Source organism: Tachypleus tridentatus, chromosome 12 (assembly GCF_004210375.1).
Source record: "Tachypleus tridentatus isolate NWPU-2018 chromosome 12, ASM421037v1, whole genome shotgun sequence".
NCBI classification, from domain to species: domain Eukaryota; kingdom Metazoa; phylum Arthropoda; class Merostomata; order Xiphosura; family Limulidae; genus Tachypleus; species Tachypleus tridentatus.
This window is the reverse complement of record NC_134836.1, coordinates 67,304,629-67,331,491: the sequence shown is the minus strand read 5'-3', so window position 1 is coordinate 67,331,491 and position 26,863 is coordinate 67,304,629. Positions and strand designations below refer to the sequence as shown.

Sequence of the window (26,863 nt, the reverse complement as noted above, 5' to 3'; positions counted from 1 at the left end):
AAGATCTATGCTAGAAGTGCATGTATCTTGTAAGGAACGTATTCTTAGATACTTAACATCACCTTTAAAGAGTTTTTATTTTTTACCTTTCTTTTTTTGTACACTCATCAAAGTATAAGATACAGAACCTATTGAAGCATATAGCCTTGCCCAACTTTCTACCATAGTATAATCTTGACCCATCAAAACGTGTCATACCGAAACTTCTAGATTAACACTACTGCAACTGAACAAAAGTACGACTGCCTGTACCTTTATAGACTTCACAGTGGTACGGCATTTTCTTTGGTTGGTCGAATAACAACCAATAACTATTAATTATTCACCATTAACACGTGACTGTAATCAGGTGTAATTCATTTTTATAGAATAGAGAGGTAGCATATCTGTAGTATTTTCGATTTACAGTTTTTTCAGACTATTTTGATAATTACTCGCAGTACATATAGATATATAGGGCACGCTATAAGATGTGTTACTTACTTGATATAACCATGATAAGTACATATTGGTTTATTACTAAAACTCCCGTTAGAAGTAAACAATTGTTTGTTTGGTTTTGAATTTCGCGCAAAGCTACTCGAGGGCTATCTGCGCTAGCCGTCTCTAATTTAGTAGTGTAAGACTAGAGAGAAGGCAGCTAGTCATCACCACCCACCGCCAACTCTTGGGCTACTCTTTTACTGACGAATAGTAGGATTGAACATCCAATTATAACGCCCGCACGGCTGAAAGGGCGAGCACGTTTGGTGCGACGGGGATTCGAATCCGCGACCCTCAGGTTACGAGTTGAACGCCTTAACCCACCTGGCCGTGTCGGGCCAGAAGTAAGCAACTTGACATGGATGTAAAATATTCATATTTATTTGAATCCGATTTTGCCAATCTATGTAGATTGTTGACGAAGAAGCTTCGATGAACAGGAAATATATCCACATATACAAATCTAGTTATTTAAGTCTACAAGCTGTGAAAGAACTATTTATTATTTTAAGTTGCTAGATAGCAAAGATAACAACACTCTAACGCAAATGATGTTACGGAATTACCTGAAATATCCCGTTTTTACAGCTATCTTTTATCTGTTAGCTACTCCGAATTTAATATTTCATGCTGCTTCATTCAAAATATGGTATATTTATCGTTTTCCTTTGCAACTATTGTAAAGTCTCTCAAAAAACAAATCTCGATCTCTTGTTCTTTCTTGTTACTATGGTAACCATGGATGTTTGTTCTTTAATATTTACGCGTGAAAACGTACATAGTTCCGAGTGTTAACATCAGTTGTAAATAGCCACTTTGTTGTTTAAATAAATTTGTACTTATTGTAATAGAAAGTTAGTATTGCATGTTGCAGTTTAGGAATACCGTTTGTGATTAAAAATTAAATACTAATATTTTACGTTCTGTGCAATTCATTTTTTTTCTTGGTATACTAACAGGGTTAATTTTTTGCATCTAAATTGTATTACCTATATATGAATGATGGCGAATTCATACCATGGTATTGATCCCCTTTCCCACTTCTAATTATTTATGTATGCCGCGCAATCATAATAATGAGGTAAACCTTGCACTAGAAGGTTGATTATTTGCGTTTAACACGTGAAGAGAAAATGTATTTCATATATTTCAAAAAGATGCATAATGGCAAATATCATAACACAATTTATCGATTATTTAATGTTATGGGCCATATGTTGACGTTTTTTAACAAGCACAAAGTTACACAATAAGAAATGTATGGTGTTGGGTATTGAAACCTGATTTTTAACGATATATGTGAGTTTTAAACTCAAAGGTAATTCCATATTTCATGCCATATCTTTTGAAACTGTTACTTGTTTTCTCTTACGTAGCAATATCTTTCTTTGTTATTTTTACAGCGGTAAAGTATTACAGTTTATGGGAGTGCCCAAGATGTATATGAGGCTAGAGGGAGTTAGCTTACCACTTCTCAACTTTTATGGAGTTTTTAGAATGAAAATTAACACTAGTGACGAGTTTTGTTTTGGAATTTCGCACAAAGCTACTCGAGGGCTATCTGTGTTAGCCGTCTCTAATTTAGCAGTGTAAGACTAAAGGGAAGGCAGCTAGTCATCACCACCCACCGTCAACTCTTGGGCTACTCTTTACCAACGAAAGTGGGATTGACCGTCACATTATAACGCCGCTGGGAGGGCGAGCATGTTTAGCGCGACGCGGGCGCAAACCCGCGACCCTCAGATTACGAGTCGCGCGCCTTACGCGCTTGGCCATGCCGGGCCATGATGAGTTTTGAATTATCATAAATTCAAATAATCTGATCACGTAATTTTTAAGAATTATAGATTGTCTGAGTTTATACTTATAAACTATACATGGTCCTAATTATGTACATGTATATAAACTATGAGAATTTAGCCCTCCTCCTTGTATAATCTTGTATCTTCCCCCATGTTAGGTCTGGTTTTAAAATAAAAATCATTCTATAAACATTAGACTGACAGTCTTTGTGCACAGTTTCAGTAAAATTAAAGCATAAAATGGCAAAACCAGCATTTCTACGTTCACAGTAATTTTATTTATATAATATTAAAAGAAACACGGTGTACATATTTTAGTCAACCATCTTCAAAAGATGGTATAGATTAGTTGATCAAGTAATCATACATATCCATTTTGTAAAAGTGTGGAATGAAAGTTTATAAGTTTGTACAGTTTTGCTAATACTGGTAAAGAAAATAATTAAGTTCATTCTATTCTTGATGCATTTTTTCTTCTTTACTCTTTTAAAGTCACACCTATGGGAAGTACAGGTTTGATGCTGTATGTTTTGCATGAAGGTGAACAGCAGCGCCCTCCAATGGTAGATCATGTAACAGCTGGAGGTTACGGCTTTCCTTGTCTTTGGGCCAAGCATGGCCAGGTGGTTAAGGCACTCGACTCGTAATCCCAAGGTCACAAGTTCGAATCCCCGTCACACCAAACATGCTCGTCCTTTCAGCCGTAGGGGCGTTATAATGTAACGGTCAATCCCACTATTCGTTGACAAAAGAGTAGCCCAAGAGTTGGCGGTGGGTGGTGATGATTAGCTGCCTTCCCTCTAATCTTGCTCCCCGCTAGTACAGCGATATGTCTCCGGATTTACAACGCTAAAATCAGGGGTTCGATTCCCTTCTGTGGGCTCAGCAGATAGCCCAATGTGGCTTTGCTATAAGAAAACACACACACCTCTAGTGTTACACTGCAAAATTAGGGACGGCTAGCGCAGATAGCCCTCGAGTAGCTTTGCGCGCAATTCAAAAACAAAACAAAAAAAAACACAAGCCTATCATGTCCGTTTGTGTGTTCAAACATAGATAGTTTCGGCTAAATTCAGCATTATTTCGTCACATACATATACTGCCGAGTCTTCCGTTATGTAATGGACCTACCTAATATTCTACGAGGAAATCTTATCTGAAAATACCACTGAAGAAAGAAGAAAAATAGAGGGAGGATGGTGGACGTTGCAATGTTAAACGATTCAATATCACCAGGGTGACATAATGTTGAATCTATGAGCAAACACAAATAGACTTACTAAAGGTAATTTACCAACGAATTTCAGCCTAAAGTAAGGCAGCAGAATTAATAATCAATGAAATCGTAAAATGTTCATTCCGGCTCAAAATCTTTAAAAACATTTATCTTCCACGCATAAATGTGCTTATAATAACAAAACTGTCGGACAATTTTTTAATAAATCTCAGATTTTTTTTTAAAATTATGATGTTATTTTGTGGGATACGAGTTCTTGGTAGTATTATTTCTCAAATATATACAGCATTCGGTATTTGTTACAGATCTAAGCCTAGTTTTATTCATTTATTTTGCTTCTATTTTACCAAATTGTAACTGTTTGTATTGACTTTAGCTTTTTAGTTTGTAATAACTTACACGTCCCTAACAGGTTTCTATTTACCTTCGTAATCCGTTTAAGTTTTGAGAATCCTAAATTCGAGAGAGTTTTGGCATGACTTGATGACTAGGGCACTCGACTCTCAGTCTGAATCTCGCAAGATCGAAACGTCATACTCGAACTTTGAACCGTGGGGACGTTATAATGCGATAGTCAATCACACTATTAATTTATGAACGAGTAATCCAAGAAAAGGAGGCGAGTGTTGTTGGTTAGCTACCTTTCTTCTAGTCTATCACTTCAAAATTAAGTATATCTAGTGCAGATAACCCTCGAGTAGCTTTGCGCGAGTTTCAACAAACAAAAAGGCTAAATAAACTCTATTGCTTTAAACATTTAAATCGAATAAAACTTGTAAGAACAACTGTATTTTCACGTACAGTTACGACAGGAAGTGTTCGTACCCCTGCGTCGTGAGTAGTTTTTCCTCATAACTTAAAAAGTATCGTGATTAGGATAATTAAAGTACAGTATATTATAAATGTTATACTAACACACATTTACATAATTTTTTATGTAAATTGAACGACAAATAAACTGTTTATAAACAAATAACCAAACATAGGAGGGGCAGAAAGTGTTCGTGCGTCTACTTTAATTGGTCAGTTGTGCAGCCTTTCAGGTGAATTACTTGGCGCAATCTCTCCTCATAGTCCTCCATGATCGTTTTACAGTACTCGACTGGTATTTTCTTCCATTCTTCTTTACAGAAGGCCTCCAACTCTTGCAAGTTTTACGGATGACACTGATGAACCCTGATCTTCAACTCATGCCAAACGTTTTCAATTGGATTGAGATCGGGTGACTGCGATGGCCATTCTAGAACGCTTATATGGTTCCTCTGCAACCAGGATTGCACATATTTCGATGTCTGCTTAGGGTCATTGTCTTGCTGGAAGATCCAACGACGCCGAAGCCATAAGTTCCGAGCATCATTCTTGATATAAGTGCCTAATATATCAACGTACTCTTCTTTTTTCATGATTCCGTTGACGCGGTGAAGGCTGCTTACACCAGAAGAGCTGAAGGAACCCCATAGCATGATCGAGCCACCTCCGTGTTTAACTATAGGGACGGTGTTTTTGGAAGATTTCGTTCCTTCTTCTTACGGAAAATATTGCGAGCATCATTGTGGCCGAAAAGCTCGATTTTAGTCTCGTCTGACCAAAGAATACTCTTCCAATAGGTAAAGGGTTTATCTACATGCTTTCTTGCATACCTCAGTCATGCTTCTAAATGAACAGACTTTAAATATGGAGTTCTACGAGGACGGCATGCTTTGAACCCAGAAGAGCGTAACATGTTCGTAACTGTAGAGGCGCTTACTTCAACCCCAGTTTCTCTTACCAGTTTCTGTATGTCATTACATGTTAAACGAGGGTTCCTACTAACTTCTCTGAGAACCTTCCTCTTGGTTCTCTTTGGAATTTGATGGGGCGTCCAGAACGAGGGAGGTTAGCAGTTGATCCTGTGAGCTTAAACTTGGCAATTATGCTTTGAACAGTAGATTTCGGCACTTTATGTTGTGTAGCAATACCGGAAAGAGATACACGAGACTTGTATTTTACAATAATTTGGATTTTTTTTAAATCCCTGGACAGTTGTTTCCTGGTCGCCCTGATGACCAAGCAGATAATGATGGAGACGGCGCTAAATTGCCGGAAGTACATTTTTTGCTGGCTAAATTCCAATAATTATGAACCCAGTGTCTAGTTCTGGAATGATATAATGTAGTTTGTTCGCCAAACTAAACAGAATTGTTACGGGAATATCAGTTTTTTTACACGTTCTGAACTGAACGAACACTTTTTGCTCCTCCTATTTTTGGTTATTTGTTTATAAACAATTTATTTGTCGCTTAATTTACATACAAATTTATGTAGATGTGTGTTAGTATAATATTTAAAATATATTGTACTTCTATTAGCCTACTCGTGATACTTTTTAAGTTATGAGCAAAACATCACTCGGGACGCAGGTGAACGAACACTTTCTGTGGTAACTGTATGTAAGGTGGTCATCATAAACAATCTCTGAACATTCACACTTCACTACCGAAAGAGAAAACTACATTGACTACTAATCACATTACAAAAAACAATAATAAATATAACTTTATATTTGATTTTATATAATTTCATGCATGAGATAGTTTGCCAGTATTATAATCTTACTTGCTATTTTTGATATATTAAACTATCATTCTTTGCGAACAGACGTCATAGCATAACTGTTTCTCGTATTAGTGGACTTTAACTCAATTTTGGTTAGAAAATTCTAAGATAGATAACTTTAAATTGCAAATTCTTATTGCCAATTAAACAAGTAATAAAGATGCAAAATTTTGAAATAAATTTAATAGACACATTTCTTTATATTTCAGTTTTGTTTAAAAAAAATTGATTAGCAGAACTAAAAATTAAATAATGATTAATAAATTCAAAATGATTCACAGTTACTTTTAGAATTTTCAATTCAAGTTATACATTTCATTGCAGAGCATTCCAAAGGCAGCTTCTTTGTTGTTTTCTCAGAAATGTTAGACTATACAATAGACTATCTGTACCCTGTCCACCACGAGTATCGTTTGTTTGTTGGTTTGTTTTTTGGAATTTCGCACAAAGCTACTCGAGGGCTATCTGTTCTAGCCGTCCCTAATTTAGCAGTGTAAGACTAGAGGGAAGGCAGCTAGTCATCACCACCCACCGCCAACTCTTGGGCTACTCTTTTACTACCGAAAAGTGGGATTGACCATCACATTATAACGCCCCACTGCTGGGAGGGCGAGCATGTTTGGCGCGACTCGGGCGCGAACCCGCGACCCTCAGATTACGAAGCGCACGCCTTAACGAGTATCTAAAACCAGTTTTTAGCGTTGTGAGTCTGCAGACATACTGCTATGTCAGGGGGGCGCGGAGGAGAGAAGTCTTATGTTTGTTTGTTTTGAAATTCGCACAAAGCTACTCAAGGGATATCTGTGCTAGCCGTCTCTAATTTAGCAGTGTAAGACTAGAGGGAGGGCAGCTAGTCATCACCACCCACCGCCAACTCTTGGGCTACTCTTTTACCAACGAATAGTGGGATTAACCGTCACGTTAAAACGCCCCCACGGCTGAAAGAGCGAGCATGTTTGGTATGACGGGGATTGGAACTATCGACCATCAGATTACGAGTCAAACGCCTTAATCCACCTGGCCATGCCGGGCCTCTAAGCAACGAAGTTGTTCTTAGCCATAATGTCACGAAAAATTTCACAAAAGATTTATCTCTCATAAATCGCAAGCGATGCAATTTATACAGCTAATCTTAATGTAAAACAAACCTTACTCTAACTCGTATGTGTTGTGGGGTAAATAAGTTTTGTGAGAAACTATACTTCTTTTTACCGTAACAGTTGTTGCGTAAGCAATCTGATAATATATTTTATGTATATATACTCTTCAAAAAAAGAAACGCAAAAGGCAAAATATGAGACTAATTGTTAACAAGTTTATTCCGGGTAGTTCTGTATGACATGTGTGAAACTTTGCACATTCACTGCTGAACATCCAAAGTCTGCAAAGGCGAAGTCCACGCTCACCAGGTGAAGTTTAACGTCACTCAACGTCAATAACAAGTATGCCCCCCCGTGAGCATCAATAACTGCTTGGCATCTTCTGCCCATGAAAGCGATGAGATGACGAATCACATCCTGTGGAATGGCTGTCCACTTAGCCTGCAAAGCTGCTGCAAGCTGAGGTAGAGTATGCGGTTGAGGTTGTCGCCGTCGCAAACGTCGGTCCAACTCGTCCCAAAGATGTTCGATGGGGTTTAAATCTGGTGATCTGGAGGGCCAGGGAAGAACGTTGATGTTGTGGTGTGTCAAGAAGACAGTGGTGAGTCGGGCTGTGTGAGGACGGGAGTTGTCATGTTGAAAAAACGTCGTTGACGTTCACCATGATGGGTTGCACATGGGGCCTAAGAATCTCGTCGACGGTTGCGTACGGTCTGATCGGAAATCCTACGCAGCCCTGGTATGGTTGAAGCAGTAGACGTCGCAGTGGTGGTCCTATCCCGAAGGTGACGTAACCGGATGTTGCGATCTTGTGCGGGCGTGGTCACACGAGGTCTGCCAGATCGTGGACGGTCACGAGTTGATCCATGTTGTTGGTGACGATTCCATAGCCTTGTGATGGTGCTTGGGTTGACATTCACAGCTCTGGCAACATCTGATCGAGATTTGCCTGCTTCCAAGCGACCAATGGCGTTGTTGCGTTGTGCTTCAGTCAGTCTTGGCGTAACTGTATTGCGTGTCGGTGGCTTAACACTGAGCTATGAAAACCGAGAACCCGTCACTTTTATAGGGATTTTGCACATGTTGCACTTGCAGAACATGCAGATCTCTCAAACAAATTTATTGGACACGCATGCGTTTTGGCGAAAAATCCGATGTTTTCCTCCGTTTTCAAAGTGGAAAGTCATTTTGGTCTGACAATCAGTGCCTTAACACGTGTAATGTCACATACTCTGAGCATGTAACGTTATTACATATATTTCTCTTTGAATTAACAAAAATATCCCTTTTGCGTTTCTTGTTTTGAAGAGTATATATATATCGTCTTAGTCTTCAATATGTCTATTGTATCACATCTGACTTAAAGAGCTCTGGTATTAACGAAAGAGCTTGTCAGCAATGACTTTAGAAGATATTATGTGATTAACATATTATTGTACATTCTTCGTTGCTTTCAACTGCAATCTTTGATTGGTAATTGATTATGATTTGTTAGTCTTCTCCAATTTTGATTTGAGAGACAAGAGGGAAGGCAGCCAATCCACAGTCCAATCGTCAGTTCTTAGACCCCTGTAATCGAATAGCGGGATTTGGCCGTCACTCTTATAACGTATTCACGGATTTACACCCTTGTGCAAATTAATTGAAACAAATGGTCATTTTATAATATTTTCAGCATGGCGGTCGGTGTGGGCTCGCTAGACCCGCTGATTTCCCTTAATAGTCATTTTTCCCACAGACGGCGTCATTAGCTGAGTTTTGAAGTACGGTCGATCTATTTTTGGGATATATGACGAAATTTTGAGGAATATTACGTAATTCGAAATTTCGTTAGAAGGGCAAGGAGACCAGTCAAGAAACAACTTCATACCAACTCAATGAAAAAAAAACCGGTATCAATGGGGTCTGAAATACAAGAACTGAACGCAAGAACAATGGAGGAAGGTGTTATTCAGTGACGAGACTTATTTCTTCGTACAGGGTCAAAGAAATCTGCAGGTTCGCAGATCTGCGGGTGAGAAACTTCGAGAATCTCACATCAATCATTTCGTAAAACATCCCTTAAAGAAGATGTTTTGGGACTTTTTTAGCTACTATGGCGTCGGAGGCTTACATATCGTAGAAGGTATGATGCGAGAACCACGGTACATCAAAGTTTTGCAGAAAAGAGTCGTTCCAGAATTGAAAAGATTTCCAGATGGATCTGGCATTTTTCAGCAAGATCTGGCTCCGTGCTACATATTGAAACTTGTGAAGAATTTTATGACTACAACGCGAATAAAGGTGTTGGACTGGCCTGGAAACTCTCCGGACTTAAATCCTATTGAAAATGTTTGGGCGATTTGTAAAGAAAGACTTCAGGGAAAAGACTGTACTACGAAAGATAAGCTAATTGAGGCCATAATTGAGGTGTGGTACCAGGATCCAAAAATTAGTAAAGATTGCAGTCAACTCGTGGACTCAATGTCAAAGCGGATTAATGATCTTCTGAAATATAAAGGCGGTCATATCATATATTAATTTGTGAGTAATAAAACGCAAAAAATTGAAAAAAATCGTAATTTTCCGTCTTGTTTCAATTAATTTGCACAAGGGTGTAAAGTAGAAAGCGAGTTTTTGTGGCGATGGGATATGAACCAGGGATCGTCGAGGTCACTGCCCAACGTGTTAAGTACAAGAATTCGCTTCGCCCAAATTTGATAGCGTAACGGAAGAAGTGTAAACAAAAACAAGCTTTTGAACGATTTAGTTTATTTGTTTTTTGTTGAATTTTGCTACCCAAAGATTATCTGCTCAAGCCTAGTTATGAAGTGTTAAGCTGGAAAGGAGGGAACCAGTCAACACCTTCTACATTCAACTGTTTTCTTTTTTTTACTAACGAACAGTTCGATTGACCGACATATTATAACACCCTAAGCATGTTAAGTGACTGAATCTAGATATTGCGAGTCCAGGCCAGTAATGGGCATCTTCGCTCTGTCGACTGCATGGAATCGAAGCCCAGATCTTAGAGTTAAAAGTTTACAAAACTTTCTGTTTAACCATACGGGAAGAAATATTTATACATAGATTGTTAAACACGTGAGAATTTTTTAAAATTATTTCAGCACTCTCCACATAACTACATGACTTACAAAAACAAAAAAATGAACCTAGACCATCAACTGGCATGCTGCATTAAACCAGAGATTTACGGACTTATACAACGAAACATAAAACAAATCAATACTAAGAACGACAGAGACAAAAAGATCTGCCACAACAAAAAACTAGAAAAACTAAGATGCAAACAACAGAAAAGACACCAAAACGATAAACCGTTGACTAACCTCATAATTAACAGATCCGACCGACAATTAAACACTGACGAGATACATCTACTTAACAAAGGACTCAACTTCACAATAGCACCTAGGTACATTCCAACCATAGAAATCAAAACATGTTTAGAAGACCTAGCCAGGAGACTTGTGATACTTTCTACAGAGAAGAAAAACAAGGAAACAACCAAAAACAACCAACAGAAAGAAGACAACTTAGATAATTTTATTGACATCCAATAGCCAAACTTCCCAGGTAAAATTACAAATTTATATTTTCCAGAAACACCTAAAAACAACATCTCAAACGATTTTTTCAAAGAATTTTCTCACAAAACCATCAACATAATTTCACAAAACAGAAAACTAAAAAGCAACCTTACAAAAAGAGACATTAATTCCATTATAAACCTAAAACAAGACAAAAACATAAAAATTCTAAAAGCAGATAAAGGTAACGCTATAGTCATAATTAACACGAATGAATACATCCAAAAAATGAATAACATACTATCAGACACGAACAAATTTAAACCAATACACACAAATCCAACAAAGACACACGAGACGCAACTGAACAAATTGCTACTACAAATGATAAAAACCAACACAATTTCACAAACACTTTATTACTACCTATGTAAAACCGACTCACGCACGCCGCAAATATACGGCATCCCCAAACCTCATAAACCAGATTTCCATTACGACCAATAATGTCCACATATGAATCGTTTAATTACAATCTTGGTAAATACACAGCATGGACATTCTCCAAATATGTAACATCAGCCAGCTCATTCATCAAAGACTCTTTTAATTTCAAGTCTAATCTAAATCAACTTAATCATAAAGCCTTAATGGCCAGTTTCGATGTTATATCCCTCTTCACAGAAGTTCCAACCATTGAAGCCTGCAAGATAGCCTTAGAACTCTATATCCGAGACCCTAACCCAACTATAGACATTCCCAGTAACCAGTTAGCAACCCTCATAGAATTCACCACGATAAAGACAAACTTCATGTTCAACAACCAAAACTATATACAATCAAATAGCCTAAGCATGGGCAACCCAGTATCACCAGTTCTAGCCAATATTTTTATGACACAAGTTGAAACACAAGCAATTAACACAGCATTACATCCACCACTATACTGGAACAGATATGTAGATGACACGGTTGCGGGATTCAAATCTACAGAACACACACTTAATTTTTTCAATCACATTAACTCTATACATCCCAACATTAACTTCACATGTGAACAGGAAGAAAGCAATCAAATATCATTTCTTAACCTCAAAATTACAAGAACCGACACACAATTCAAAACAGAAATCCACCGAAAAATCACCCATACTGGACTATACATTCCTTGGGACTCAGCACATGAAACAAAACAAAAACTCAACATACTAAGAAACAAATAAACACAGCCATAAAACTATGCTCACCAGATAAAATTAACGATGAATTAGACAAAATAAAACAATACTTCATCAACATCAATAAGTTTCCTCCACAAACCGTAGAAAACATTATACGCACACACCTAGACAGAAAGCAAAATCAACCAACTAAAGTAAATATATCTCACGAATCAAAAAATCACGAAACCATATACTGCTGTATACCATATATTCCTGACATCACCAAACAAATAACCAACAGTTGGCAAAAACTAGTAACAAAATATGACATTCCAGTTAATACCAAATTTATTCAAAAACCAGGCACAAAACTGAGGTCTATACTATGTAAAACTACACTGACAAACACCACACCAACATTATTTATAAAATACAATGTGATAACTGCCACGACTTCTATATTGAGAAACAAGTAGGAAAATGGAAACCAGATTCAAAGAACATAAAAAGTCACCTTCACACGTTTTCGAACACTGCAAGTCAAATAAACACAACATAACCATAGAAAACACTCAAATACTAAATAAAGAAACAAACATAAACAAACGCAAAATTAAAGAAGCCTTACTTATACAACAACTTAAACCCAAAATAAACCAATATAAAGGAACGCCTTTATACCTATATTAATATAATAAAATAAATAAAATTATATATTCAAACATCTAATACCGCCCTCTACATTCCGACACTCAGTTACACAACCCCTTTCAAACATGTGGTCAGCTTCCGGTCAGTTACCTCTTTCTTTGTGAACCTGACGATGACCGAAGAAGGTCGAAACCTTATCGCTCTTCCATGTAAAATATTTTCTCAACCCAAACGAGCCGTTTTTGCATATAAATTTCTCCACATATCTGCTTATTTCACACGTTCTTATGTATTTATTCATCAAGTTTGTGTGACTTTTCGCTAATTCCTATTAGATATATATTATATTTTCTTTGTTTTCTACTGGCTCCCTGATGGGACAAAGGTAATTCTACAGACTTACAAAGCTAAAATCGGAGATTCGATTCCCCACGATAAGCAGAGCAGATAGTCCACCGTTACTTTATTATAAAAAACAAACAATTTTCCACTTAAGCAATAGTTTCGGAAATCTGATAGCAGCTTCATTAATTCATGAATGCTTTCTTTAAACAGTGGCCATAATATTAAGTTGTTTATCGGCAAATGTGTTAATTCAAAATTATCTAGCAGGATTTTAAAAATCAGTTGTACGTTGTTTTTTTATTTCCTGGAAATGTGTAGATAATTACTCAGAAAATTTCATGTACACTAAACGTTTGTAAGTCGCATCTCAGCTAAAAATCATGCTATTGTGTCTCTCCAGTTAACAATATTTGGATGAAGTAATTTTTCATGTAAGCAGGGGACGTTCCAAGATCCGAGGTATGAATAATGTAAAAATTCGCTAGTAAGTACACTTTAATATTTTAAATGGCTCATGCCATTTATACACGTAGTAGTGCCTGAAGGATATTAGTATTGATTTGTGTGATTAATTACCTTGAAGGACAAAGGACAAGTTATACGATGGCAATCTGACGGTATATCAACACAACTTGATGTTTAGTCGATCGATTTGTGTTTGACGTCAAACAAGTCTTGCTAAGTATGAAAAGAATAAAGAGACAAAAAAGTAGTGATTCACTTCTTCGGTATTCAAGTATTATAAAGGTATTCATGCGACTTTTGTGAGAAAAGTTCCCTTTCAGTTTCTAAGTCTGCTGATTTTGGATTCAAGCAGAGTTTTAGAAAGCATCTGTACGATTTTAGCAGGATAAAATGATATATATATACATATGTGTGTGTGTGTGTGCACGTGTGTGTTAAGGCAGTAAATTGTTATTATGCCGAATATATGCAGACTTTTACATAAACATAAAATGTGTATAATAACACCATGTACTACTGTAATGTATATTTAAACATGGTAGTGTAATATATACAACGTTGAAATGATACTGTCGTATACGAGTATGTCTCTCTATGGCTTTTACACGAAGTGCTGAATCTTTAACTACAGAATAATAATGATAAAGTTAGCGTATTTACTCAAAAATTAAAATAAAATTTCCGATAATCAAACATTATATATTTTTTTAAATAGACAAAACATTTGTCGTGAGCTTAAGACATTGTTTAACGTGTATCACAAACGTGATATTTGATTAGTTTTAACTTCAAGTGTTTAGAAAATAATGCACCATGTTTTGCACCATATACAACTTCACACATAACATATCACGCTGCCTGCTTTTATTTTACATAGATATTTGTAGATATCAATAAGGATGTTCAGTCTTACGAACGATGGAACGAGTTAGAATCGAGTGTGGCCTCTGTGGGTTAGTCAAATTTACCCTTCAGTCACACTGATATGCTAATATTTAGATTGGTGCCGAGCTCTAACAATACACAAATAAAAACATTTATCATTACACATACACTACAACATATCATAATTTAGTTTTTTGTTGAACTAATTTTCATTATTTTCTGACTTTGCTCAGCATTATTACATTCTTCATGATTTTTGTTAGTGTCTTCACTTTGACATCGTATCTCTATTTGTAATCTCCACTCATTTACTTACTGGTTTTAAGAATCAGTTGAGAATGCCTAACAGTGGATCCAGTTTTATGAAAAATCAGATTGATTACGGTTTGTTACGTATACATTTCTTGAACCGATTGTGAAATAATGAATAGTGAGGATTCATTGCTCGAAATCTGTTTGGTGCAAAAATGCACTCCGAAATTTGGTGAAGAGTGATCCCTATAAAAATGATGATTCAAACCCAACTGTTTGTTCATACAAAGCTTGGCGTGAATACTATAAATTAGTTGTCTTCCATCTAATCTATTAGTTCAAAATTGTAGACGACTTTATACAGACAGCCCTCTATGTGACTTTGCGCGAACAATTTTTAAACAAAAATTTCATCTAAATGTTTCAAATCCACTGAAAGTAAATATTTAACTATTGGTCGGTTTTTCGATTTTGTGCGTGTATTTATGTTTAGAAGTTTGCGAAAATAGAACGGAAGACATTTCTCTGTAAAAGTTTGAGAACATTTCGTGTGTTAATGTTTTCTTATAGGAGCGGAAGAGAATCTGTAAGAGTCAGTTTAACTTGGAAGAATGGTCGTTTTTCGCACATATATTTTCATTTTCCCCGAGTTATGATTGGCTGATAAATATTATACGTCAGTTAGACTTTTATATATGCTTAAGTTACTAGCTTTAGCTAGTACTTCGACCAAGTATGATTTTGTGTTTTTAAGCCGCGTGTATAAACAAATGTAGGCAATAACAGTTTAAAGCACCTACATTTTTAACACTACAGAAAGAATAGTGTCATTTGTCTACTGAAAACAGCGCGAACAGTTTTAATTTTTTTGTAAACTTATTTCTATAGGGAAAGAACTATAGATGCTGTTCAACACTTCCATACTATACAGCTTATAAGTAGCACGCAGAGCGAGTCGTGTCAGGGATTCGAGAGGCGTGTACAAACATACATTAATTATATACAGAAAACCTATGTTGTATTCTTGAGGCACGTATAATTTCAAATATCAAATTCATACATATGTATAAAACTAAATATTATAGTTCAAAAGCGAAATTCATGAAAAATGCATTGTTGTACATCAGTCTATTTTGTTTGTGAATAGAGCCGTGTTTTGTTAACTATCTACATATTTATTTGGGTTTCTTTGTCTTATTTACTTATCCACCCTGTCGTCTTTTTTAATGGTTTGCTTCTCTTTAACTGTATCTATGTGCATGGTTTTCTTGCCTGTATGTTTCTATGTAGTTTTAAGTCTCTCTAAATGGTTATTTTGTTCTCTGTTTATCAACTTATCCTCTGTATACTTAGCTATCTTATTGTAAGTCTATCCCTATATGTCTTGATGTCTTCTTTTCTTCCTGTGGTGTTATTTTGTATATAATTGTGAGATCTGTTCTTCATGCGTGTTTGTTTATCTGTCTTATAGGATTGTGCTGCATGTTTTATTACCATAACGACCGTTTTATTTCACCATTTTTAATGTCTATTTATATATAGTTAATTACATTGTTCTGCTACATCCGCCCTCTGCCTAGTTCTATCATTGCCATATATCTGTCCCTCTGTACTACCTATTGTATGAATGTAACTGCCTGTCTTATTCTCTGTATTGTTGAATAAATTTAGCTATATATCTGTACATCTTTCGTTCATTTCGGTGTTTTCCTTATTGTATTATTGGTGTATTTACCTGATTCACTGTTTGTTTCTTGTGTTGTTGTTGTGTGTGTTTTAATTCTCGTGTTTTCTACTTTTATTCATCTGTTTGTTTTTTCTAGTTTTCTTATTTTATGCCTACAATTATCTATGTGTTGTTTGTTAGTTTTCCTATATTGTTTTCTTTAATTAATTGCAAGGATGCCATTTTTCCACATGCAACTCTAAAATTTGTGATTCGCTCCCTGCCAGATAATGGAAAATTAGAGATAGCCAGTTGTGCAACTTTGCGTTTAACAGCCACAAAACAATTATTCATCTGTCTATTCATTTAATTGTATCACCGCATATATATCTCTACCTATATCTCTTGTCGTCTGTCTATTTTTATGCATTGTTGTCATTTGATAATATTTCTTCATCTCTCTATTAACCTGTCTAACTGCTTGTCTATTTCTTTTGTTGCTTGTTGGTGTAATTGCCTTTCTGTGCATTGTATTTGTTTATCTGTTTGTTACCTAATTCGTAATTCTGTACTGATCTTTTGTGTTTTATTTATCTCTTGCTATATTTTTCATGTCCTCATCTGTTAACTTTTCTTCTCGACTTTATTTTCGTCTATCTATTTATTGTATCTACTTTTATTCTTTCACTCTATTTATCTAAGTACCAGATTTATAACAACAATAAGATAATTAATATTCATACGAGTTATTTCTAAATCAAATATACATACATATGTGTATAATATTTCTTTGGAGTTAAGTTTATTTTTATTTTTTAAAAATCAAATATACATATAAATGTATATGTAATATTCCTTTGGAGTTAAGTTTATGTTTATATTTTAAATCAAATATACATACATATGTGTGTAATATTCCTTTGGAGTTAAGTTTATTTTTATTTTTTAAAATCAAATATACATATATATGTATGTGTAATATTCCTTTGGAGTTAAGTTTATTTTTATTTTTTTACTTGACATCCCACTTTAGACTGTCTTAAGTCATAAATAAATAAATTTAAGAAATGTTTCTTCTCACTTATGCGTTTCTTATTTTAGCTTCCCTGCTCAGTATGTCTATCCTTCGCCTTTCCTTCCTGCTTCCCCAGGACTGATTGTATCACCACATGCCCAGCTGTCTCCGGCAGCAGCTACTGGACACTTCTACGATTATGCAGCTGCGTATCCTGCTCAGTATACCAACGGACTGGATCCATCTTATCCGATTTCAGCTGTGACTACGACGCCCCCTGCTGGTCATGGAGGAAACCCTTACTTATCCACTGCAACTTATGCCTATCCTCTCCCTCACCCTCTTCATGGAGCAGCTCCTGCTATGTATCCTGTACCTTATGGCTCTCAGCCTCAAATACAGGAAGCCAGGATGCAATAATGAGGCCTTACTTCTGTAAATTAGAATATTAAATATGATAATGAACAGGACATTCTACCCAACCTGCGAAATTAAAGTTGGCATGTAAGCATAATTTATGAACAATTGTAACAAGAAAAATTGAATATGTTATAAGTACAGATAATGAATACAACTTGTATACGTATATAACTGCGTAACTTATAGTTTTTCGTTTTGTATGTCAACTGTGATGTGATGCATGATGTCTTGGTTAAACATATAAATAAGAAACATAACTTTCAGAGCAGCTCATTATTTAAAGTACTTAACTTGTTGCTAACTGTATAACTGTTAGAAAAATTGTTATTATTAAAGTTCGTTACGTTCTGTGATGAAAAAGGGCTGATTATAAAGTATACGATTTTTGAAAATTAGAGAATCTGGGTACATTTCAAGCTAATAGCTTCGTGAAAGTACTAAGAAAACATTCTCCATTTGGCGCATTGGTATTATATTTATTTAAATCTTACGATTTTACTAGTTTCCACCATGCCTTGTATGTTTTTGCTCTGTAATAACCTCAGAATAATTTGCTCAAAAATACTAAGATACATGAGTTAACATGAGTAACAATGTTTTTTATTAAGGTTTTTTTTCAACATCCATTCATAGTGATAAGCTATTCTATTAGTTAGTAATGAAATTTTCAATTCAATAAAAGAAACCTTATAATATATATATATATATATCAGTTCTCAGCCCAGTATTTCTTTTAACACTTTATTATTTTCTTTCAATAAAATATTTAGCAACCTGTTCAGGCTCGATCTGGCCAGGTGGTTAGGACGCTTCACTTTCAATCTGAGAACCGCGGGTTTGCATTCCGTCACACCAAAAAATGCACGTTCTTTCAGCCATAGGATCGTTATAAAGTCACGGTTGATCTCACTTTTTACTGATAAAAGAGTAGCCTAAGAATTGGTAGTGAGTGATGATGATTAGCTGCCTTTCCTCTAGTCTTAGTCTGCTAAATAATGGACGGTTAACGCAGATAGCTCTCGTGCAGCTTTGGGCGAAATTCAAAATAAATTGAAATGTCAATGTTATTTAAGACGTTTTACGGACATCAGTTTTGAGTATACATAATTCAGTTTTTTCTGTACTTCACGTCAGCTACAACGAAAACCTTTTTAAGCCAGAGAGTGTGATTAATTTTTCTGTCATACACTGACGGTTATTTATAACAGTTACTTTTTTTCATTTGCTTAGTACAGGCTTCCTGTGAGAGAAGTTAACGTTTGCTTGTGATTGGGTAATGATGCTGTTCCAAAGGTCGTTTAGTCTCAGAACTCAGTGAAGGTATTTAACACAGTAGTAAGACGTTTCTCTACAGGTATATAACACCGAAGCTATCAAAGTATTTCACCTTATTGTTTAACACGAGGTTAAAGTGTGATCATTTTGGCTATTACAAAATATGTTACATTGAAATTAATTCACTGAAGCTATCATTTTCAGTTCTCGTAGAAAACCATACACCTGCCAAATCTATTCAAACCTTACCCTGAAAAGAGCGAAACTGAGAAATTTATTCTACTAATTTAAAATTGAAGAATTTAAGTTGTTTCCCAATTGTTTAATATAACGTCCAGCGACAATACTGAGTTCTTCACCTTTCAATACAAACCAGTCCCAGACACTGCACATTCACTGCCATTTATGAACAAAGATAGAACCTCGGATCGGCTTCATTTTACCTGTTGAACCATGAGCCACAATCTCATGCATATGATATTGTGAAGTCTTGATGATGATCTAGCAGATGCGAGTAAGACCTTCATCCTTTATAACATTACCATTTAACAATAAACACCCATTTTTCACCAAGTACAAACACACGCTCACTATCCTGTGGTACTTCATCTACAATAGTTTTAATTCTGTAATTTTGGAATGGGTACGTTTATTGATCAACAGGAATAATTTGGTCTCAATATGTATCGTTACGTATTAATGTTATAGTTTGCTTCTTTAAGAAAAGGATGAAAAAATAGAATATTTCATTCTGTTTAAAATCGATTTTCTCATTCTTTGTAGATTCAATACGTTCGGAACCCAGATACCATGGTTTTGAATAAAATCCAGTTCCTCATCCAATATGGATCCAAGCGTTCTTTATTTGTGTTTGAATGTTACAAAAAGAAAATCAAGGGAAAAACGAACGGGTGTGGTTTCAATTTAAATATTGCAGTGTTAGATCTTTTGCACATTACTGCGCTAGAACACCAGTTTATTGAAATTTGAAAGATGAATTGAAAAACTTATCATACATAAGTATAGGCTGGTTTGTACATAAGTATAGGCTGGTTTGTTAAATTAGTACAAATTATCTATAATAATTAGGTTTTGAATTGTAGAATTGTAATCAGCTCCAAAGCAACGAAACAATTAAAGCAATGGAGCCATTTCTGTCAGTTCTACTACTTGCAGCATTAGCACGAGCGTTCATGACAAAGTAACTTATAAATGTGGTATGTAGACTGAGTTCCTGATAATACTGTTTAGTATCAGCATTTCATGTCGTTCTATTAGTAGTACAAAGAGCGGTTACTCACGAAACTGAAAAGAAACGTCTGAACACATTTTCACGGTATTTCAAATTAATAGACTATTTTTAAAACTTTTGTATGAGCCTTTAAAATAAAACACCTGAGCTAGAGTTTCAGGTGCTGCGTTAACTAACAGGTTCATAAAATTCCAGTTTTGAAAGCATATAATAAGCTTATCTAAATAATATCAAACGATAAAACAGATGTATAATTACATATGTGCGAGTGTCTAACTACACAGCAGACTCTGAGATTTTCTTTTCTGACTTCGAGATATTTCTGAGTATAGCTTTTATTTCTACTTACCAATCACTATAAATTACTAACTATATTTATTAGTTTATATCATGTCATCAAGTCTAATCCTATATAAGCAACAACAATTTTCATCTGGAACTCTGAGCTTTGTTACAGTGTTTTCTATTTATCGTTTATTTTTGTTCTGGATTTCACGTGAAAGGTCGTCAATTCAACGCCATGAAACAAGATAAATAGCACATAAAACATCAGTTGGGTCGTTGAGGTTTTTGGTTTTATATATTTTGCCATGGCTTCTTAATGGCACTATATCAGTAATTCTTGATTTATATTAATTCTATATATAATATATATATATATATATATTGTACTAGCTAGATGCTTTCTATTGGTGTTTTTATTTTAATTGTTTCTTCAACGTTAACTATCAAGTTTGAGCTCCCAGAGACAGTGATGTCTATAAAGCTTTAGACTACAAATATTAATTGAACTTTAAAGCAAATATTTTAGTTCATAAACTTTTTAACAAGTGAATCAATACAGCTTTAGGTGGTAACTTAACACTGACACTAAATAGTTTTATTTTACAAATTTAAAAGTAATGAAGTTTTAGTTTAAAACTGAACAGTTGAAACATATAAAGCTTTTAAACTGCAAACTATGAAGAAGAAACTAACGCTTTGGAGACACATTAAACAGTTCCTCCATTAAAGTAAGTATGTCATTTAGAAGATTTTCAGGTTAATAATCATGATTGTTTTAACATATCAAAGTTTATATATGTGTCCGAAACGAGTATTGTTTGCTTTAGTGATGGATAAGAGCTATTTTAATCTGCTTAGATTCAAATGTAGGCATTTTCCTTCTCAAATGACCAAATTTCCATTATATTTAACAAAGTTATTTTTTAGCTTACACAAAAGACACTTTTAGCTTTTGATATAATCTAACTAAAATTTTTCATTTTATATATAAAATCGGACACAAAAGTTTGAGATTAACCGTTGTTACTACCAAATCATGTACATTTCAAGTGTAAACTTGAAATAAGGTCGTTTCGAGATGTGCTGAAATTTATTAATAACCGTAAAAAACAAATGTACAAGAGATGAGTAATTATGTTCATTAATAGTAATATATGCAAACGGAAGATATATATTTGTTGTTAATAATAACTTTTATATGCTAGAGATTAATGAGGTTAATAATGTAGTAGAAATAGGCATATACAGGGTGATGTAAACTTCCGAACTGCTGCGATACTTCTAAGTCCGGCACTTAGTATGAATTTTTTGTTGCACTAAACTTATATTTTCGTCTTTAGCAATAATTTATTCGGATATCATTAACTTTACAAAAGCACGTAGAAGTGATCCTGTTCTGATAATATATCGTGATACTAACGGTGCACATTTAGTAAAGCTGAAGTGCAAAAGTCATAAAAGTTATAATGGGTGCCTTGTTTGTTGTTGTTTTTTCGGGATCATCCTGTGTTATGTAATAAAAAACCCATATTTGACTCAGTATCAGACAAATATATACGTGATAAACGAATTACTGAGTTTTGTGAAATTATAATGATACGTGTAGCCCAAAACCTTGATGTACAAAAACATATATTATACACGCCTGTATTAAATGTTGTTATCTGTTGTGACGTTTAAGAACCAATGTAATGCTCTCGTAGTGTTAAAGCCAGCTGACGTTTTACGAGAGTATTAGGGTTATAACAAATGTTTTACGTCCGTTTCTGGGCTAACTTTATATATATATATATATATATATATATCTAATGTGAATCCTTATTGTTTTATGTATTATTATTTGTTACTCTGTAATCGCTAGTTTCAATGTGACAAATTATAATTGTACGTAATGCAGATCGGCTCTTGAGTGTTTAGGTAATGACCGATATATGTCTTTATTTTTGTTTCCGAGTCATTTTGATGCATAATGCTTTGTTTACTTATAAAATTTATGTAGTGTATAGGAAGCAAATCATATGCTTTTATTTCTTAACCAAATGTGTAATATAAAGGTCTTGAGAAATAAACTGTAGCATTTTTTTTATTTTCACCGTATTGTCTTAAATAGTGTTATAAACAAAATAACAAATTTTTACTTTTGAAGAAATATTATTATAACGCCGTCACTATCAATCATCTACATAAAAGTCTAAACACCTTAAAAGACAATATTTTGTAAAATATAATTTACTAAGCAGGAAGAGAAAAATGATTTTACGAAGTTTAATAAAAACAAATGACACGACAGTTGTTTAAGCACAAATAGTTTATTGAAGAAACTCATAAATTAATTATATATTGCTTAAATTAATACAAACTAACTACATTCCACATACCAAGTACGTTAAATACGTAGTAATATAAGGGGCAACACAATCACTACCACTGCAATAGCATATCTATATTATCGCATGGTTGTTCTTTCGTTGTTCGGCGTTTTTAAATTATTTGGTGAGAATAATTCAAAGCCCGGTTTACGCAAACAATAAGTTTATTTCTTCCTTAATGTTTTCAAAAACGGTCTTCCCTGTATAGGCCTACAGTTATACAATAAGCCACGTTTACAAATAACGCTAACTGCACTTTAAGGTATATAATAAACTTACCCTGTAGGCCTACTACTGACTCACTCTTTTAGGTATAAATAACTCTACAATACTCACAACTACGCTATACTTACAGTATATTCTAGCATTTACAAGTAAACTTGATGTAAAATCTCATAGAATTATTTGGGTATTCTACACCTATCTTATTTGACTTCTCTATCATTACAACATATTGTTTCGATCTGCAGCTCTTTATAGCAAACAAAACAATTACAATATTACAGAATACCTTATAACAATATCATTGACAAAATTACGACACAGGTACGTTAGAAAAATGAAAAAGAATTCGATAAAATGCTAAGTAGTACCATCATCATTTCATTGTTATTTACCTATTTCTCATTTTGTATTTTTCCATTGATATTCTAATATTATATTCTTAGTGACATTTTGATTCAACAGTTATTTTAGTTTATCCGCATTTAATTATGTGGTTAGTTTTAAAAAGGTACAAGGTAATACTTTATTTTCCTATCTCTTGGAGAAAACTGTAATATTTTAGTTCTTTTAACCTCATTACAATGTTATACTTATGGTTTAAATTTTATCAAACAGTTTTATCGCAAGTAACGCCGGACTGTACCACTGGTACGAAAATTTTATTAACATAAAGAACGTGAAACATCCATACTCAAAAGATACGATATTGATTCATAACGTATTCGTCATTTCAATAAAGAACTGTTAGAATGCATATGAGTAAAATAAGAATATACAATAGCCAAATGCCTGTCTGTCCCACTCTGTTGAACAGTTAAACAAAGAAAAAAATATATCAAAATGCTTCTTTTAAAAAGTACTCTACAAACAAAGAAGTCCTTTCTTTTTGTAATTCCAAAAACTTGTTATCTATATATACACCGATCTATCATTCTCGTATCTGATGACGATCAAGCTGAGAAAGAAAAACTTGAGAACAAAAGTTTAAAAAAAACAAACGAAAAATACGGTAGTTCCTTCGTCGGCTGATTAAAAAATGTATTTCAAAGATAATAGCATGAACAGAAAAAAAATACATAAACATAACCATATGGTTGCGTGTATATTTATTGTTGTTCTATTTATACACACATACATATATATATATACATGTTAGTATTACACATATGCATGATTTTATTGTACAGTTTCGAATAAATTTATTTAAATTGAATATCTCCCCTTTAACACCTCTTATAGAAATGGCAGTTGACAAAAAGTGTTCATTAGCTTTCTTTTTTTGAGTTCAGCAAAATGATGAAAAACTGTGGCATCCAACAGAATAAACCCCGAAACAACTTATTGAACCTGGGTGCTCTGTTATGGTGGATACACCAATTGCATTGATTCACAAACATTTTTACCAACAATGCACTGGAGTCAGTCTCCTTTGCTTCAAAAAAAGGCAATGTAGTTTTATTTATTGAAATAATACATGGAATGACAAAAGACTGTTTTAATTGGCCCATGAGACAGTGGTATTACCAACAAGCTCTGATCCAATGAAATGGGTTGATTATATATTTTACATCTATCAATCACTATTTTTAGAAAACTTTCCACTGAATTGTTTTAACTGGAATCTGCAAGTATGTATATATTACCAAGTTAAACGTTTCGTATGATAAAAACAATGACTGTTATGCTCAAAAGAAATATTATAACATTAATAATTTTCAAGAACACTGACAAAATTTGTAATTAACTTAAGAAGTTTAATAAATATACAAACACATGCACGAGAATATCTTTAGATAATTAAAAAAGTTACATAGATAAGTATAGCGAGTTTTATTTTAACTTTACTCGTTCAAATATTTTAATGTATGTGTATATAATTGTTTGAAGTAAAATAGACGTAAAAACATGTCCCTAACAAAGTATTTCGTTAAAGCGCCGGATGATGGAGTTGACTTTGACAGATTTGCATGAAATAAAATTGCTTATCCAAATATTTCCAGTAGAGCTGAATAAAACTTGTCTGTTGACATGAAACCATCGATTTTGCATTTAGAGGAAGAAAAACAAAAAATCCAGGTCACATGAAATCTTCCCACTGCATTAAGTAGTAGAAACGAAAAAGAAAAAAAAAAAAAACGGACCAAAAACGTTATTGTGGGAAACATAACATCTGTCACAAACTGTTAATATTTTTTGTTGTTGCAAGGCTGCCTTAGCACCCCTATTGATCGACATCAGTGTTTTCACTATTATGGATTTTTTTTCCCGATGAAATCAGTATTATCTACAGTGCTTTTACTGAAATATTGTATATTAAGTGTCCTTTAAACATCTTACTATGTATCTTCTGGAATACAATCCATAGAAAGCTGTTACTTTGTATTATTCAGATATAGCGATTATTTCTAACATCCTACACTTTTAGATAAATAAACTAGTCTTCTTTAGGTTGTTTCCAGGAAAGAGTTCTAGCTGCAGAGTACATTGGCATCAATTTTTAAAATTATTTGGTGTACTGGGTATATCTACCAGTATATATATATATACACAGGCAGTAGTAGCCCGTGTACTTAATAACATTACAAAACAAGGGGATACAAGACAACACAAAAAAAGCACTGCAACAAGTCGTAGCCAAGCCGTGACAAGCAAAATGTGACGTTAGGAGTCCATAAGGGTCAGTGGGAGAAGTCGCCACAAGTAGCAGTACCCAATACAATCAAGATGGATCTGTGTCTAGAAACGAGGTTAATAGGGTAAAGGTTTTTACAAGTCACGGAAATACAAGTTGCCTCTACAAAACTTCTATTTCATCATTCATAAAAATGAGCCTTCCCACATACTATCATATACCCCAAGCGACTGGAGATTGAATTGGTATTCATACAGTTTCATACAAAGACATACCGATCAAGTTCACAGATACATTGCCTTACTACTCGACAACTGAAACGGACTCTGCAAAAACATCATTGTTGTAGACTAGATGAAGAATGAAAGGCACAGGAAGGAGAGGTGTGCTGTTGGACAACCTAAAAACAGATCCTTTCGAAGTATAAACTACTCTGCATGACTCTAGTTATGACGTATGGTTATTAGAAAGAGCAAGTGACGTTGCGACATTGATTTCAACGATACGTTGTGGTTCTTAATATAGCGTACTAAACTCTCAATGTGATTACTAGGTTTGGTGTTTTGAATTTCGCGCAAAGCTACATGAGGGCTATCTGCGCTAGCCGTACTAAACTCTCAATGTGACTACTAGGTTTGGTGTTTTGAATTTCGCGCAAAGCTATATGAGGGCTATCTGCGCTAGCCGTCCCTAATTCAGTAGTGTAAGACTAGAGGGAAGGCAGTTAGTCATCACTACCTACCGTTAAATCTTGGGCTACTCTTTTACCAAAGAATAGTGGGATTGACCCCACGGCCGAAAGGGCGAACATGTTTGGTGGGACTGAGATTCGCAGATTACGAATCAAGCACTCTAACCACCTGACAATGCTGTGCTCATAATAATAGGTAATTGAAACTTGTATCAAAGAAAAATTTTACAAAAATAAGAAAAAAAAAGTGTTACCTTTTATAATATTCTTTCATTAACTGTTATAAAACATTTTTTTTAACGAAAGTAAAGCTTTAAATAAACACAAGAATTTCTATCTTTGGTGCCTTTTGCCCAACTTACGTTAAACTCTTCAAAAGAGCGATGATCCAGGTACTACGTTAAACAGTATTTTATCCACTCTCGATCGTGCTTCGCATAAAGGATTCCCTTGCTCAAACTTTTATTGTAACAAACGTCATCGAAAATAAATAATACACCAAATACTTTTTGACGAAATTTCTAC

General features: G+C 34.5%; 1 protein-coding gene across 1 annotated transcript in view; it reads left to right on the top strand.

Annotated features, from left to right (window-relative positions):
- The window catches only part of LOC143233463 (RNA-binding protein 24-like), a 115,715-nt gene extending 93,203 nt beyond the window's left edge, over positions 1–22,512 (top strand). The window contains exon 4 of the mRNA XM_076469718.1: positions 17,276–22,512. Within this exon, the coding sequence (XP_076325833.1) occupies positions 17,276–17,609 (334 nt within the window). The 3' untranslated portion in view covers positions 17,610–22,512. The remainder of the gene's footprint in view (positions 1–17,275) is intronic.
- The last annotated feature ends 4,351 nt before the right edge of the window (positions 22,513–26,863 follow it).